We start from the raw sequence: 17249 nt of genomic DNA, 5'->3' as shown, positions 1-17249 counted from the left end.
AGGCTGGGCAGGGCTTGGAGCAGCCTGGGGCAGTGGGAGGTGTCCCTGGACATGGTAGGAGGTGGGATGGGATGCAATTTAAGGTCCTTTCCAAGCCAAACCATCCTAGGATTTTATGAAGTGGCCTTACAACTCTCGCTGTACAAAGACAGCACACAACTGAGTGTGTGCAAGGTCTGTTCCCAAGTGATAGATATTTGTTTGTTCTGAGCTTTATCTCTCCCATCCTGATATGTCTGGTGAAGGCTCAGTCGTGGATCCTCACTGTAACAATGGGATTGAGTCCTGCAGGGAGGATTGGGGTCTTCTAGAGCATCTGTGCTAGCTGTTCCCTCCTCTTCTGTGCCTATGGAGAATGCAGCACAAAAGGTGACAAGTGACACCCTCTGAGCATCCCAGTGACATGGCACATCAGTGGCAAAGACCACTGTGCTGGGGCACATCTCTAAGCCCAGCCTGTTCTGTCCTGCTCCCCACAGAGGGACCGTGGCTGGTGTTGGTCACTCCTTTTATCTGCCACTGCTTGGCTGTGCCTGGGCTGCAGCTGGGAGCCCAGCCAGGGGAAGCAGCTGATTCTCCTTCAGAACAGAGACTTGCACATCAATAAATGTCTCATTACAAATGCTTTCTCCAGCCTCTTGGCTCCCATTTCCTCTTTAGCTTCCCCAGCTTTCTCTCCTGCTGGCTGGAAAGGTGCCTGTCTCCTGAGGGAGCTGAGGAGTGCTGGAAGAGGGGCTGGTGTGGCTCTGGCCTCGCAGGTGAGGTGCTGGACAAGCCATGTATTTTCTTCAGTGTGTCCTGACCTTCCATGTCCTGCTCTGGCTCTTTGTGGGATGTTTCTGTAGATCCTGGTATGCCTTCCAAGGACATGTGGGTCCTGTTTGAGTCACTTTGGAAAACATCTGCCAACTGTCAAAACCAGCTGAGAGGAGAGGAACCACTTCCTTGGGGTAACACAGCTCAGGGCAGGGCAGTTTGTTCACTGAACTCCCAACATGAGAAAATGCTGAAAAAGCTCCAGAAAATCCATGGGAAATGGTAGGTTAGGATGGGATTCTTTTCCCAAAGCAAATGCTCCATTATTACTCAGAAATAGCCACAGCCAGGATGGGGTGGGTCAGGGCTCCCCCAGTGCCTGCTGAGGTTTGGGATTGTTCACTGGGGTTTTCCCCAGTGACACAGAACCCCTGGACTTGTCCCTACAGCCCTGGAGCAACCAGTGCTGCAGGAGAGCCCCTGCACACCACGCTCCCCCTGCTCTGCCTGCAGCTGCTGCTGCTTGAGTCAGTTCCTGGGGAAGAGCAGAGCAGCAATGCAGCTTGTTCTGGCTGCATCACCCTTCCAGGGCATGGACAGAGCCTGGCCTGCTGCAGTGAAGTCCTTCAAAGCCTGGCCCCAGAGCAGCAAGGGCCATCTTTGCTTCAGGAGCTGGGAGTGAGCTCAGCAGGGAAGAAGTGCCCATGGTGCAAGAAGTTTTACCTGAGCCTGTGGGGTCTGGGATGGGAGCAGAGGAGAAGGCAGCAGCTGGAACGTGGTGGAAGGAAACCCCCAGAGAACTGGTTAAAAGCCATTTCCCACCCACAGCCCAGCCCTGGTGCACTTTCCAATGCCCTTTGCAAGACCAGCAGCACCAGCTCAGCCCTAACTCCTCAATCAACCAGAGGAGAGCTCAAAGGCTGGGGAAAAGCCCCTGGGCTGATCACAGGCCCTGCAGGGACTGCCCTGGTTGGCACCAGGCCTGTGGGAGCACAGAGCCCATTCCCTGGCAGTGGCATCAGGCCACAGCACAGTAAGTCACTCGTCCAGATCCTAATCCAGCATTTCCCCTCAGCAGGACCACAGAGTCGTGGAGGGACTGCTCTGATTGCCAGGCTCTGGGGTGGGGGTTTGGGGTGTTTTTCCCAGCATGGCCTGCCAGAGGACAGGCACTATAACCCCTGCAGCCCCCCTTCCAGTGCACAGCCACAGGCATCAGCCTGGCTCCACTGAACATCCCCCCAGCCAGACTTCTGCTTCAGTGGGAAGCACCAGAGCCCTGCACAGGGCAGAGACAAGGACATCTCTGCTGCCTTCACCTCCTGCAGCTCTGACACACAACTGCTGCACCCAAAACCTCCCCTCCACGCTGCTGCCCAGGCTAGTTTTGACAAGCACCTGCAGCCTCCTGCCTTCAAGGGCCCCAAGAGGAACAAGAGACAGCTTCTACGTTTATTGTTACAGTTTAGCACAGTCTTGGACAGAGGAGAAGCAGAAACCAACATGCAAAGCAATTAAAAGTCCCAGGGGCTCGAGGAACACCAGGCACAGCTCAGCTCCTGTCCCTGCTCCCAGCAGTGTCTCTGGGGGCCCTTTCCCTGCAGCTGCTGCTCCACTGTGCCCCAGAGTGGGACGAGGTCATGGCAGACACCAAACCTACACACACAGAGAGGAGAGGAATGGCCTGGGACTGTGGCTCAGCGAGTCAGGTCCTGTGTCTGACTGGAATCCAGCACACTCCAACCAGGAGACTGCCTGAACATCCTGAGCTGGAAGGGAGCCATGAAGATTATCAAGTCCAACTCCTGTCATCAAGTCAAATTTCTTAAACATTGTCTGTGCCAACAGGGAGAAGAGAGATCCTTCAGGAAGAGGTGCTGGCTTCCATAGCAAGTCAGGAGATGAAGCTCAGATATTTCACCACAAATTTCTTGTGTCAGAACTGGCATCTCTTGGAGCAGCAGCTCTTCTAAGTGCCTGTGATGGATGTCGAGGCCAAAGATTTCCACAGCACTGAAGAAATCTTTGCCAACACATAGAAATGGATGTCCCCAGAAGGAAGAGGTGCATCAGGCTTGACTGGCCCTTGCAGACAACACAAGAAACGCCCCCCAGGTGGTGTGCAGAGCCATCATGTCCTCCTGCACCTCTTCCTCTGGCAGGCCTCGGCATCCGAGCCGCACGAGCTGTCCGAGTCACTCCCCGAGGACGAGGAGGAGGAAGGCTTCGATGTGCTATAGTTCATGCTCAAGACCCAGCCCAGTTTGTTGTGCAGCACCTGCTTGAGTCCTGGGGGCAGGGGCAGCACCTCCAGCGTGTCCACGTAGTCGGGCAGGAGCTGGCGCAGGCGGAAGCAGCACAGGTACTGCAGGGACGTGCGGCTGGCGCAGGACCGGATCACCTTCATGCTGCTCTTGGCCGCCGTCGAGCACACCATGGGGTAAAACTTCTTGTTCTGCAGCTTTGTGGCTGCCACCCCTGCCAGGGCACAGGGCACAGAACCAGGGAGGGCACGTTAGTTTAGACAGAGGAATCTCCCCCCTCCCGCCTACCCCAAAGCCATTAACTGCAAAGCTGTTGGGAAAAGCTTTCCAAAATCCCAATCTATTAAACAAGAAACGTGACCTTCCTCCCACTCACTTCACACCTTGCTTTGCCAGAGTTTTCTGCTGCAGCCAGACTCGAGCTGCTCCCACCCCATCCCTGGCTCTCACCTATGCACTTGCGGTTCTTGAAGAACGTCAGTGTCCCGTGCCACGTGTCCAAATGCACCCCAATAATGGAGCCTTGGCCAAACCTTGAGGAGAAGTTTGTTTTGTCCCCCTTGTGATGCAGCAGTCCTGAAAACACACCCAAAAAATGGCATTCTGTGGAAAACCTGCACTCCAGCAATTCATCCCAACTCCCATGCTGCTGGTACAGCCTCGCTCAGTGCCAAAAACATCCCTGCATTTCTGAGCCCTGCCCTCCCCTCCCAGAGGGGCTGGTGGAAAGGCAAAAGTGAGGTTTTACAACTCCAGAGCATGGGGAGCAGCACTGAAACCCCCAAGTGCTGATGTGACAGTAGTGCCCTGGCAGGGTCCCACACCAGGTCTAAGGGCTCTGCAACAAGTGGGTCAGGAGAGACACTCCAAGGGCTGTGAGCTGCCAGCAGCTGCTCTGGTGTCCTTAAAGGGATTCACAGGCCTGGTGGCACCTCTTGTGCCACTGCTGCCCACCCAGCCACCCTGGCCATGTTACCTGTGTAAGAGAGGCCCCAGCTGTCCTCGTCCTTGCCCAGCAGGCTGCAGAAGGTGTGGCGGTACTTGTCCAGGTTCACGTCTGACGTCCCAATCCCCACCATCTGTGAGGCAGAACACAAGCTCAGTGTCTTTTCAAGCAACAATACACAACCAATTCCACCTCCAGATATTCCCTCCTATTCTTGGCTCAGCCCAAAGCAGCCAGAGGGGTTGTTGAAGCCAAGTCAGAGGTTTCAGGGTGGAACTAAAGACTCCCAGCTCTGATTTCCTTTCCTAAGTGAGGAGGTGCAGCTAAAATGCTGGAGGAGGTCACTGTCCTGTCACAGAGTCACAGAATGGTTTGAGTTGGAAGGGACCTTAAAGCTCATCTCATCCCACCCCTGCCATGGCAGGGACACCTTCCACTGTCCCAGGCTGCTCCCAGCCCTGCCCAGCCTGGCCTTGGGCACTGCCAGGGATCCAGGGGCAGCCACAGCTGCTCTGGGCCCCCTGTGCCAGGGCCTGCCCACCCTCACAGGGAACAATTCCTGCCCAACATCCCATCCAGCCCTGCCCTCTGCCAGGGCCATTCCCCCTTCTCCACCTGCTGCCCACACTGGGGCTCAGCCCAGCACAGGGGGGTTCTGGGTGCTCACAGCCAGGGCAGGTCCAGTTCTTATCCTCCAACACTCCATGTCCTTCTCCCAGGGCTGCTCTCACTCATCTCTGCCCAGCCTGGACTGGGGCTTGGATTGCCCTGACCCAGGTGCAGCACTGGCACTTGGGCCTTGTTCAACATTTTTCCCATGGCTCCAGCTCTCCAGCCTGTCCAGGTCCCTCTGGGTGCCCCACCCCTCCCCTCCAGGCTGTCACCTCCCCACACAGCTGGCTGTCAGCTCCAGGCTGGCTGGGGGTGCCTGGTCCCACTGTCCATGTCCCCAGTGCCAGCCCCTGAGCAATGTCACTTGTCACTGGTCTCTGTCGACTCCCAACTCTTTGCATGTGATGATCCAGACAATTCCATATCCACCAAGTGGTCCCTCTGTCAAATCCATGCCTCTCCAGGTTAGAGACAAGGATGCCAAGCAAGGCAGCAACAAATGCTTTGCACAAGTTCAGGTAGATGAGATCAGTTCCTCTTCCACCAACACTGCAACCCCATCACAGGGCACTGAATCCCTTAGTGAGGCCATGGTGGATGTCATCAATCACATCCACATTTTCCATGTGCCTTTTCATAGCTTCCAAAAGGATCTGCTGCATGTTTGCCAGGCCCAGAAGTGAGACTGGTCAGCCTGTACTTCCCCAGATGTTCCTTATTTCCCTTGCTAAAAATGGGGGCTATGTTTCCTCTTTTCCAGTCACTGGGAACTTCACCAGACTCCCACAGCTTCTCCAACACAGCAGATAGTGGCTGAGCCACCTCATCCACCAGTTCCCTCAGATCCCAGGGATGCATCTCATCAGCTCCCCCTGGACTTGTGCACTCCCAGCCAGCCTCAAACCTCCTCTGCCACGGTGGAACCTCACCCTGTCCAAACTCCTGGGCATCTCTGCGTGCCCCACACGTACCATGTCAGTGCCATACACCGGGGAGGTCATCTTGATCTCCCAGAAGTGCTGGCCCTCTGCCAGCTCCTTGTTGCCGCGGATGGCGGCCGTGCCACAGCTGTACTCCATGTGGAAGTTCACCTTGCGGTTGTCACACGTCAGCAGCGTGGCCGTCGACTTGTTCAGGTCATCCCACACCCAGTCAAAATCTGTTGAGGAAGCACAGAGGGGACGAGGATGGGCAAAGACCCTCAGGGAATGAGCCCCAAGCCAAAGCACAGCCAGATGTTTGTTTTGAAGGCCTGCCAGTGGGTTTGTTTCTATTTCTCTTATTGTTTAAGAGGATAAATCTTCAGCTGTGCACATCAGAGACCTGCTTGAGGCCTGAAATACTCTGCAGTGTCCCAGCAGGGATGGATCAGTGCTCCAAAGCTGTCAGCATTCACCAGGCCAAATTCTGGCTGGCACCGGGCACAGCCTCCCTTCTCCCCACATTCCTCATGGGATCAAGGGGTGACTCTGCCCTGCCACAGGCTCTCCCCCCAGCCCAAGCCCACCCTGTGCTCAGAGCCAGGCACGCTGCCAGCCCCTGCAAGGACCAGGAGGGCCCTAAGCACGGGCTCTGTTTCACTGGGGCCTAAGCTGGATTGGAAAGCAGGTCCCAGGGGTGAGCGCTGACAATGCCATAACAGCATCAGCCCTGACCCTGGAAACACAACAGCAGGCAGGGGCTGGAAACCCTCCTGTGCCTCAGGATGCAAACCAAGGAATGCTGGGCACAGGACACTGCAGGGCCCCCCTCCCCAGCCCCTTACACTCGTCCTCCTCGCCGCAGCGGCAGTCGCGGACGCGGTGCAGGGCGTGCAGGCTGGAGCAGTAGGGAGCTTCACTCTGGTTCTCACAGTTGCAGTAGGACTCTCCAGTCACAGGGATGGCACTTGGGATGGAGGGAGACAGGGAGGAGAACTCGGGCTCCGAATCCGAGTCGCTGTGCTGCTGGGGAGAACAGGAATGCTCACTGCTGGGCACCCCTGGGCACAGGAGCAGGGCTGGCAGAGCTCCCTGAGGGCTCTGCTGGACATCCCCAGGCTCCTGTCACACAGGGAGGCTGTGCCCATGGAACTACCCTGCCCTGGGACATGGACAGAGCCTGCTGAGCTGCAGGGACCTCTCAGCACTCTGCGGTGCAGGATGCTCTGTGTGCCTGCCAGGGACACGGAGCTGTCACAGCAGGGTGACAGCCCAAGTGTGGAACACACACATTCTGAAGGAAGTTCTGTGCTAAAGCTTTGGCTTTCACCAGCCAGGTTCCAGCCACAGCAGAGCCAAGCACTGCTCTGGAGAGGCTGTGAAGAGGCTGGGAGGCACAGCAGGAGAAGGGAGAGGGGGCAGAACAAAGGGAGCTAGTTGAGCAGCATGGCTGCAGCCCCTCAGGGCAGAGCTGCAGACAGGCCCACGGGGCACCCAGGGCAGGAGTAAAGGGCTTTTGTTTACTTCCATAAACACAAAAACCTGATTTACTGTTCCCCAGTGCCAAGAGACCACAGTGATCCTGGACTGGACATGGTGAGAGTCACAGCCCAGTTTCACTCCTGTGTTATGGTGCTGCCTAAGGGATTCTCTCACCACTGGTTGCAGTTACTCTAGGTTTACGTGCTGCTCAGGTGCACCTGCTTGTTATTCACCCCTATGGTCAGCAGTATTTAATGGCAAAAATCCTTTAAATTAATGTTCTTGCAGCTGTGTAAGACAGGGAATTGAAACTACTTGGGCTTACATATGTACTGCCCAGCCTCCTTCTCTGGCCTGCAGACACAAGAGCTTGCCTTCTGTCTTTCCTAACTTCTAACTTTCCCAGCTACTGCTGCCTAGAAATCCTGTCATTCCCCTGGCTACAGGGACAGAAAACTGCTCATTTTCTGGGAGCACAGTGCCTGGGTTTGGACACTGTGCTCTGGAGAGCCTCCTGGCTTCAGTGTACGCTCTGAAGCTTCTGGAGCAGCTCCTTGAGTCCCCACCACTGCACAGGGAACTCAACTCACACACTCAAGAATTAGGAAAATAGGGAAGGATGGCAGAGGTGAGTCAGTCACTCCTTGCAGTGTTTTACTCTTGCTCTCCCTGCTGTGTTCCCATCCCCAGCACACCTGGACCAGGTTCAGAGCTGAGGGTCATGCTGCAGAGCAGGAAATGTGAGGAAATTTCGGTCTGAAGACACTGCCCTGAAATCTCCACCACAATCTCCAAGCCTCTCACAGCCCAGGAGCACAGCCAGCCAGATCAGGGAACTGATCCACTTCAAACACTTATCTAGAGCTCTGCTTCCAAAACCAAATTTATAAAAATATTGTATGTCCTTTATGTATGACACACCCATTCCATGCTTGAAAAAGCATTTAGTTTAGCATCAATATTGACCATTACTAAACCCTTCCTGCTTTTGGCCAGTTCACACCTGATATCAGGGACAGGAAACATCCCCTGTTGTCACAGACATATTTTATGAAAAATCCTTTAGCCAGGATCTTTTCTCCTGAGAAGCTGGGGAGCTTCAGCTTCTCCATGTTTTGCTGCTTTGGAACATAATTTGGAGAATGTAGCCATGATATTTTATTTACTTGATGACCAATGACAGCCACCCGTGTTGAGGCTGTGAGCAATCACGAGATTTTGTTATTCATTCCTTTCCAGCCTTCTGATGGATCCTTTCTATTCTTTCAGTATAGCATTTTAACACAATATAATATCATAATACAATAACAGCCTTGTGAAACACAGAGTTAAGAGTCTCAGCTGTTCCCTGGGACCCCGAGCACGCCCACCCTGCGGCCCCAGCCCCCAGCCCAGCGTACCTGTCCGTCGGAGTCGCAGCCCCAGGCGCGGGCGCCGCGCTCGGGCTCGCGCCGCACGCCGCTCAGCACGAAGCGCCAGGCCCGGCTGCTGCGCGGGCGCCGCGCCATGCCGGCCCCACGCAGGTAGGCTGCGGAGAACACAACGTGAGGGAACGCGCGGGGATGGGGGAACGCGCCGTGAGGGAACGCGCCAGGGATGGGGGAACGCGCCAGGGATGGATGGGGGAACACGCCGGGGATGGATGGGGGAACACGCCGGGGATGGATGGGGGAACACGCCGGGGATGGATGGGGGAACACGCGAACACGCCGGGGATGGGGGAACACGCCGCGGATGAGGGAACATGCCAGGGATGGGGGAACACACACACGTTACACCCCTGCCACGCGCCAGTCACCAGCACAACATCACGCGCATGAAGAGCCTCCCCAAACTTCAACCTCCTTCTCCACCCAGGGTGAACTTCTCCCCGAGCCAGGCGTTCACCTGGCCCGAGGAACGCTCCCAGTATCCAGCCGTGGTGCCCCTCTGCAGGAACTGCCTCCAGCAGCCAGCTCTCAGCTGGCCTGGGGAGCTTCAGGGCTGTCAGAATGCCCAAGTCCTTTTGGAAGGACCTTCCAGCTCATCTCCTTCCAGCCCCTGCCAGGCTGCTCCAAGACACAGCCTCCCTGCTGCCCAGGGACCCTCCAGCAGCTGTCCTGGCTCTGGCCACCTGCACCACCCCAGCCCCTGCAGCCCAGCTGTCTCCACCTGCAACTGCCCTCTGATGGAAGACTTGGCTCTCAGTGCTTGGAGAGGAACACAAACCACTCTCCTGCTCACTGGAAGGAAACCAGGGTTGTGACAGACCTGTCCCAGCTGCGAGAGACCCCATGAGTGGTCATGCATTTTGTGACCATTTTGGTTCATCTTGGGTGCAGCCTGGCTGGGCTCTTGTGCTGCCCAAGGTGGATCCATTGAGGCTTTTTATAAGTCCCTGCTTTATTCTTTATTCTGTCCAGCCTCTGTTCTAGGGCAGCCTGCACAGGGCACCAGAAGCAGCCGCCTGTCTGCCAGCCCAGCAGGGATGTTGTTCAGATTTCCTGAGGCTCCTTCCCTGGGCACAGCCTGACAGGCACAGCAGCTCCCAGCTCCCACACAGGGCCACTGCACTGGATGTGACAGGGAACCTCAGCTCCAGCCTCATCTGCCTGAAGTTTATCTTTGCAGGATTCTACTCCCCACCAAGAGGCAGCCTCAGGGCTGTAACCCCTGAACCATCTCCCTCAGCTCAGCCCCGAGCCAGAGCCTGCCATGAAGCACCTGGCCCAGGTCCTCCCGTGCCTCAGTCCCCAGCAGCTCCTGGAAAAGCAGGACCAGAGCCTGCCATGAAGCACCTGGCCCAGGTCCTCCCGTGCCTCAGTCCCCAGTGGGACAGCAGCTCCTGGAAAAGCAGGCCAGGCCAAGGCACAGCCAGCTGCTCATGGATGCTTTGAAGGGCTCTGAAATCCCACCTGCTGAAGCCACCGTGCTGGGAAAGCACCTAAAGGCACGGCAGAAACCCTTCTGCAGCTTTGCTGAGCACCCACGGCAGCCCAACAGAGCTGCCCTGCTCCTCCCTGAGCCAGCACAGAGATCCCAGCACTGAGGGCACACTCAGACATGGAATTGTTATGGCTGGGAAAGATCTCTTGGACCAATGAGTCCAACCATTCCCCCAGCACTGAACCTGTCCTTAGGCACCAAATCCATACGGCTTCTAAATCCCTGCAAGGATGGGGACCCCACCACTGCCCTGGAGCAGTGCAGTGCCTGACCACCCTTTCCATGAAGGAATTCTCCCAATATCCAACCTAAACCTCCCCTGGCACAGCTTGGGGCTGTTCCCTCTCCTCCTGTCCCTGTTCCCTGGGAGCAGAGCCCGACCCCCCCGGCTGTCCCCTCCTGTCAGGAGCTGTGCAGAGCCACAAGGTCCCCCCTGAGCCTCCTTTTCTCCAGGCTGAGCCCCTTTCCAGCTCCCTGAGCCCCTCCTGTTGCTGCAGCCCCTTCCCAGCTCTGTTCCCTTCCCTGGGCATGCCCCAGCCCCTCATGTCCTGCTTGAGCAGACCTGCCCCTAGCACTGGAGCAGCCCCAGCAGCGGGGACGGGCCTGTCCCGCTCCTGCTGCCGCGGCAGCGCTGCCGCTGAGGGCCCGAGGCGACGCTGCGGCGTGACCCGCACAGCCCCGCACCGAGCGGCGCGGGGGGACCACGGCGGGGGGCCCGGCTCGGCCCGGCCCGGCCCGCCCTGCCCCGGCCCGGCCCGCGCCGCTCTGACCTACTTTCCTCTCCCGGGACATAAACAATCCGCTCCCGGCACCGCCTCCGCGCGCTCATTGGCTGCGGCCGCGCCGCGCCCCTTCGCTGTTGGCTGAGTCATCTGTCACTCACAGGCGGAGGGGGGGATGAAGGGGGCGGGGTCTAAGAGAACCCGGCGCTATTGGCTGCTTCGTGTGCCAATCGCCAGAGAGCGGCGCCATTGGGCGGCCGCTCGCGAAGGGAAAGCACTAAGTCCATTGGCTGATGCGAAGGGAGCACGAGAAGTAGATTGGCTGCAAAGCATTGGAGGGCGGGCTCTCCGGTGAAAATGCGGCTTTCGATTGGGCACATCACCTGTCAGTCTAAGGGGGCGGGGCCGTGGGCCGGCGGAAGCCGGAAGCGGGTGGTGCGGGGAGGCAACATGGAGGAGACAGCTGGGGGTGAGCGGCGGAGCGGCCGCGGGGAACCGGGGTCTCGGCCCGGGGGGGCCCTGCCCGCCTCCCGGGGGACGTCCCAGCCGAATGACCGGGCCTAGCGGGGGTCAGGGCCCGGTTCCGCGGAGTTCCGAGGTGCTCGGGCCGAGCCGGTGTCGCGGTGTTCGGCCTGGCTCCTGGTGAGGGGCGCGCCGCGCCGCGCCGCGCCGGGCCGGGCCGGGCCGGTCTGGTCTGGTCTCCCGTGGGCGGCGGCCACCGCTGATCGGGAGGGACGCTGAGCCCTGCCAGGAGCCCGGGCCCGGCTCCCGCGGCAGACAGCGCGGGGCTGCCGCTGTCGCCGGGCGGTGTCCCCGGAGCCCCTCGGGGCCGGGCCTCGCCTGCCCCTCCCGGGCCCTTCTCCCCCGCCCCGCTTGGGGCCCGTGCCCTTTACCGTCGGCGGAGGCGCGGATGAGCTCTGCCATGGTGCGTGCGGGCTCCATGCCGCCGCTGCGCTGCCGGGCCAGCCCCGGCGCGTTGGCTCCGTGCCCGGTCGGGTCGGTGCCGTTCCCCGGCTGTGGTGGAGCGGCCCGGCCGCCCCTGTGCTGCCCCGGGCCGGGAGCTCCGGTGCCGAGCGCTGCCTGCTCCGCGGAGCTGAGCCCAGAGCAGAGCCGGGAGCGCTGACAGCACAGCGGGGAGCGCTGGAGAGGAGCGAGGGGCCGGCAGGAAGCGATGGTGTGGCACGGAGGGAGGAAACGCCGAGGGCCTGAGCTCACCGAGCCTCGGGCCATGCCCGCTCAGCCTCACCAGCCCCGTGCGTGTTTGTTGTTCTGCTGCCCGATTTCCACTGAGGTCATCGGGAGCAGCCTTTGCTCCCCGCACACGGGGATCATTGCCATTGTTCTCAGTGTTCTGCCTGTGATGACAAAAAGCCTGTGGCACCTCCAGCTCTTCCTTGCCACTGCCTCACACTGAGGGCAGAGCTCAGCAGCTCCTCCCAAGCATGATCCTGGGACAGGGAACAGCTGGAGCTGTGCCAGGGCAGGTTTGGGTTGGAGATCAGGAAAGGTTCATCCCCAGAGGGTGCTGGCACTGCCCAGGCTGCCCAGGGAATGGGCACAGCCCCGAGGCTGCCAGAGCTCCAGGAGAGCTTGGACAGTGCTGCCAGGGATGCCCAGGGTGGGGTTGTTGGGGGTCTGTGCAGGGCCAGGGGCTGCCCTGGATGATCCCTGGCTCCCTCCCCACCGAGGTTCTGTGGTTGTTCCCTGCAGAGAGAGCCAACCTGGCCGGGGTGCGGCACATCCTGCTGGTGCTGTCGGGGAAGGGCGGCGTTGGGAAGAGCACCCTCTCCACTGAGCTGGCCCTGGCGCTGCTGCACGCCGGCAAGAGGGTGAGTGAGCCTCTGGGGAGCTGGCTCTGCCCTTCCCTTCCTGCCCTCAGCTGGGCTGGGGCAGTGTGTGGATTCTCTGTGAAAATGTGATTTGTGATAGTGTGATCCAGTTCAGGTACTGCAGTTCATTTCTCCTTTGTCTATTTTATTAAATCACCCAATATTTATTGTTGAATTTGGCACTGGGACGTGACTTTGCTGCTTTGTGGTGTCACTCCCTCTGTGGGGTGAAGTGGGTGAGCTCAAGGACTGTTAAATGGGGATAAAAAGGAAATGTGTGGGCAGGGGACAGACTGAATTCCCTGAGGACCTTTCTAAAGGCTCTGTGCAGCCTGTGCCACTTGGGTTCTGGCATAAAGCACTTGGAAACACCCAGGGGATGCTCCTTGGGGAGCAGGAGGTCAGGAGGGATATGAAATTTAAAGCATTTGTGTTCCAAATGTGGCTGTTGTGTATCAGATCCAGGGCACCCCCAACAAGGAGAGGAATGATGCATCTGACTCCATCTTATCAGAAGGCTAACTAATTACTTTATTATACTATATTATGGTACACTAAATTACATTTCATCTAAACTGAATCTGCCAAGCACTCAGCTCTGCAGACAGCTGCACAGAATCTCATGACTGTCAGCCCACAGACCCAACACTCACACACACACTTGGCCCTGACAGGCCAAGGAAACAAAACACCATCACTGTGGGTAAACAATCTCTATATTGCATTCTGCTTTGGCACAACACAGGCACAGCAAGTGAGGTAAGAATTGTGTTTTCTTTCTCTGACGTTCAGAGAATGTGAAACCCTGCCGGGGTTGGCTGTCAGTGGTCTCTGCCCCAGCACAGGAAAAGGTGGTTCTGGGCAGGCTGCGCTCTGAAGAAGGAGTCTGGACTCTTGCTTTTGCTCTTCAGTTGGGTTTATTGTTCCTTATCTACAAAGTTTTTCTGTCTGTCCAGCCAAGGTCTGATCAGCAAGACAGCCAAGGGCACTCTCTCCCGCCCACGGGGTGCTTGTCTCTTTTATAGTGAAAACTACGTATAAGATATTTACCTTTAATTTCCAATACTTTTCGTTCTTGTTGGCAAGTGCACTTTCCCTATGAACCAATCCACACATGCCAACATCATCCTGAACATGGATGCCAAGGAGAAGAAAGAAGGACAGGGCATGCCCAAATCCCTCCATCTTAGAAACCCCTGACCTCCATGTATAGAATTTCAAACCCCCCTGTACAAGGTTCAAAACCCCCCTGTACAGTGCTCCAAAATTTTTTCCTTCACCCTGTGATTCCTACTACTGTGCCACTTAAACTTGTGTGGCCTGTAATCCATTATATAAGGTTGGCAATTTGCTCCATGAGTTAAGATCGAATTTCCAGGTGTCTTTGGCTTCCTGCCAGGGTCTCCGAGCCCCTGCCAGGGCTTTGAGACATCCAGGGCATCCAGAGAGATGCTCTGGGTTCCGACAAAACCCAGGAATACTCTTGGGAAGAGCTGTGCCTTTTCTGTGTGCAGAGAAGTGAGGTGGCAGTTGTGGAACACCCAAATCGGGGTGCCCGGGGGCTCCTGAGCCCGCCCTGAAGGCTGTGCCTGTCCCCAGGTGGGGATCCTGGACGTGGACCTGTGCGGGCCCAGCATCCCGCGCATGCTGAGGGTGCAGGACAGCGCTGTGCACCAGTGTGACAGCGGCTGGGTGCCCGTCTTCGTGGGCCAGGACAAGGCCCTCGCCCTCATGTCCATCGGCTTCCTGCTGGAGCGCCCGGACGACGCCGTGGTGTGGAGGGGACCCAAGAAAAACGGTAACGCCGGGGCTTGCTGCTGGGCAGCCTCCTGTGAGCCCTCCTGCAGCTGCTGCTGCCTCCTGGAGAGCTTATTCCCTGGGGGAATGAAGCTGCTGTTCCACGAGGGTGGGTTGAAGTCACTCGGATGGGGACAGTGCAGCACAGCCTTGTCCCCTCTCCCTGTGCCACCTCCCAAGCCCGTTGTGGTTTGGGGTTTTTTATCTGCCCCTTTTATTTCCATAGCTTTGATCAAACAGTTTGTCACCGACGTGGCCTGGGGGGAGCTGGACTTCCTCATCGTGGACACACCACCGGGCACGTCCGACGAGCACATCTCCACCGTGGAGGCCCTGAGGCCCTTCCAGCTGCTCGGGGCAGTCCTGGTCACAACGCCTCAGGTGGGACACGGAGCTGGAATTCCTGGCAGGCAGCACGTTTGGAGGGGGGAAATGCACCCCAGGTTTGCCCAGGGCTGACTGTGGATGCTTGTTGTACACATGTGCTCTGGGGGCACAGTCGGCGTGGCCAGAGGGACCCCAATGGCTGCTGTTCCCCTCAGGCTGTGTCCGTGGGGGACGTGAGGCGGGAGCTGACCTTCTGTAGGAAGGCAGGACTGCACATCCTCGGCATCGTGGAGAACATGAGCGGCTTCGTGTGCCCCCACTGCTCTGTGAGCCCTCCTGACCTTCCTGTGCAGCCCTGGGGCTGCTCTGGGCCCTTCCCTGTGCTGGTGGGGTGGAGAATTGGGAAGTGCCATGAGGGTGGTGCTGTGAGCCAGGGAGGGGAGAGCTGCCAGCTTTGGGCTCTGCTGTCCTGAGGGGAGGGAGAGGGCAGGGCACAGGGCATGCCTGGGGCTGCAGGGTGGAGGGGAGCTGGCCCTGCTCAGCTCCTGCCCTCTCACAAGGGCTCTGGCCTTCCTGACTCACTGCTCTTCCTCCCTCAGGAATGCACAAACATCTTCTCCAAAGGGGGAGGCGAGGAGCTGGCCAAGCACGCCGGGGTGCCCTTCCTGGGTGAGTGGCTGTGCAGCAGAGCTCTGCCCAGGGCTGCCTCGTGGTGCTCTGGGAGGGCTGAGCACAGGGAAGGAGCAGCACGGGGGCAGGGGCGCTGGGCTGTGAGCCCCAGGCACCTGGGCAGAGCTGAGGTTTGTGCTTTACTTCTCTGCCATCCCAACTTCTCACAGTGGGCCCCTGGCCCTGCTGGGGCAGAGGTGGTGATGCCAGCAGCGTGCTCTGACTGGTGACATCGTGGTCATGGTATAAACAGGCCTGGAGATGCATGAGAACCATGTTGGAATGTCTGGAACCTTCCTGAGAATGGGGCTGAGGGCTGAACCCATCCCTGGACAGGGCTGGGATCAGGTGGGAGAGCCCCTCTCATGAAGCACCAGGGTGGGGCGGGGTCTTGGAGGCAGAGGAAGTGGTTGGAGGTGAGAATTATCTCCTGGAGAGCCCAGGGAGGGCAGTGGGGGCTCTTCCCTACCACGTCCCTGGAGTTGACTGTGGCAGTGTGTGTTTTATCCCTGGCTGCAGACCTGGGCCCTAAAGGGAGCGAGCTCTCACTCTCCCTCCCCTGTCCCACAGGCTGCGTCCCCCTGGACCCCCAGCTCAGCCAGAGCTTGGAAGAAGGCAGAGACTTCATCCAGGAGTTTCCCAAGAGCTCTGCCTTCCCTGCCTTGACTCACATTGCCCAGCAGATCTTGGACACATCGCAGAGGAGCTCCTGAGGCAGGTGTGGAGCTGGACTGGTGCCAGGCTGGCAGCCCAGCAGCGGGAAGGGGCAGGAACTGTTCAACTCAAGCTGGGGTGTGAGGGGGGGAGCACAGATTCCTGCTGCTGCTGGCAGTCCCAGAGGGAAGAAGCCACATCCCCTCATACTCAGAGAGACTCTGGAGCTGCAGTGTCCAGGCTGTTCTTCCCTGAGCATTCCCACATGGTTCTGGTCACCTGGATCATGGCTCCATGTGCTGCTGCCTTCTGCTGCCCCTGCCTGATGGATCACACAGGCCTTGCTTCAGTGGCTGGCTCGTGCTGGGTGCTCCCATGTGGAGCCAGGCCAGGCCCCTGAGCTCGGAATTCCCGGCTGGCTGGTTCCTGATGGGCCATGAGGGCACAGCACAGCGTGGGCTGGGCTGAGGAAGCACCTTCAGGAGCTGCATCCCATCGTGCTGGGAAGGAGCCCTCAGGCCTGCTGGGCTTCTGTGACTCAGGAATATTTTTCAAGGTTCCAGGCAGTAAACCCTTTTCTTAAAATGCAGGTCTGTGAAACTTCTGTTTTTCCATGGCTTCAGGCCTCGCTGTGTCTCTGAGTCTTGGCCTTTCACATACATCAAGGTGCTTCCTGCTGTTCCCTGGTTTCCTTGATGGAATTCAGCTAAATCTCTCCTATAACAGCATCAGGATCCAGCCTGTCCCTTGTCTTGCTGTGAGTCAGCCCTGGCAGCCCTTCATGGAGCTGTTCTCCAGCCCCAGCCTGGGGCTCCTCTGTGTCCCCAGGTGGTTCCTGCCTCTTCCACTTCCCAGTGTCCTGTTCCCTGCCCCTCTTCCCATGGACTGTTGCTCCCACGGGAGCTGCCCTCCTCTGGCAGACTTGAGTTAAGCTGGGGAAGCCATGAAGGTGGTGGCCTTGCATCTCACCTCCCTCCCTCACAGACTCTCTGAGCTGCTCCTGCCTGCCTCCCTCTCTGCCTTTGGGACTCCCCCTCGCTGTGAGGTTTTGGGAAGGCAGGGAAATCCTGGATTTCCACTAACGAGCCTGGATTCCAGCAGGTAGGAGCAGGAGCAGCACCCAGCCCTGCTCCCACTGCACAAGGACACCCGAGCAGGTTTCCCCTCATGCAATTTTCCAGGAAAATTTTGTCTGACCTTTGGACACTTATCTGGGATTTGGAGAGCTGGGCAGTAGCTGGAATCTGTCAGGGCTGTTGGCTTCTGTGGGATAGCTGGGCATTTCTTGCTCCCTCCCTGGGAACAAGCCACCCCCCCAAGGCTTGCAGGAAATGCTGGGAGCCCCC

General features: G+C 58.3%; 2 protein-coding genes across 13 annotated transcripts; one reads left to right on the top strand and one right to left on the bottom strand.

Moving 5' to 3' along the window:
* Window positions 1-2187: 2187 nt before the first annotated feature.
* SPSB3 (splA/ryanodine receptor domain and SOCS box containing 3) lies at window positions 2188-10742 on the bottom strand. Of its 10 annotated transcripts, none has more exons than XM_039731751.1 (7): window positions 10680-10742; window positions 8381-8508; window positions 6344-6524; window positions 5550-5737; window positions 3997-4099; window positions 3471-3596; window positions 2188-3234 (listed from the first exon to the last, which is right to left on the bottom strand). In XM_039731751.1, the coding sequence occupies exons 1-7, from the start codon at window positions 10732-10734 to the stop codon at window positions 2888-2890; spliced, it is 1128 nt and encodes a 375-aa protein (XP_039587685.1). In that variant the 5' UTR covers window positions 10735-10742; the 3' UTR covers window positions 2188-2887. The 10 variants fall into 10 exon arrangements, with proteins under 10 accessions (XP_039587685.1, XP_039587687.1, XP_039587690.1 ...); XM_039731753.1 differs by having other exon boundaries at window positions 6344-6521; XM_039731756.1 differs by lacking the exon at window positions 10680-10742 and adding an exon at window positions 10646-10669.
* A 303-nt stretch (window positions 10743-11045) lies between these two features.
* NUBP2 (nucleotide binding protein 2) lies at window positions 11046-16637 on the top strand. Of its 3 annotated transcripts, none has more exons than XM_039731772.1 (7): window positions 11046-11096; window positions 12338-12456; window positions 14056-14254; window positions 14480-14634; window positions 14796-14906; window positions 15180-15249; window positions 15820-16637. In XM_039731772.1, the coding sequence occupies exons 1-7, from the start codon at window positions 11078-11080 to the stop codon at window positions 15960-15962; spliced, it is 816 nt and encodes a 271-aa protein (XP_039587706.1). In that variant the 5' UTR covers window positions 11046-11077; the 3' UTR covers window positions 15963-16637. The 3 variants fall into 3 exon arrangements, with proteins under 3 accessions (XP_039587706.1, XP_039587707.1, XP_039587705.1); XM_039731771.1 differs by lacking the exon at window positions 11046-11096 and adding an exon at window positions 11311-11880; XM_039731773.1 differs by lacking the exons at window positions 11046-11096; window positions 14796-14906 and adding an exon at window positions 11306-11880.
* Window positions 16638-17249: the final 612 nt, after the last annotated feature.

Source organism: Passer montanus, unplaced genomic scaffold, assembly GCF_014805655.1.
Source record: "Passer montanus isolate IOZ18808 unplaced genomic scaffold, ASM1480565v1 scaffold8, whole genome shotgun sequence".
NCBI lineage: Eukaryota > Metazoa > Chordata > Aves > Passeriformes > Passeridae > Passer > Passer montanus.
Note: the sequence above shows the minus strand (reverse complement) of the source record. Positions and strands in the feature narration are given on the sequence as shown.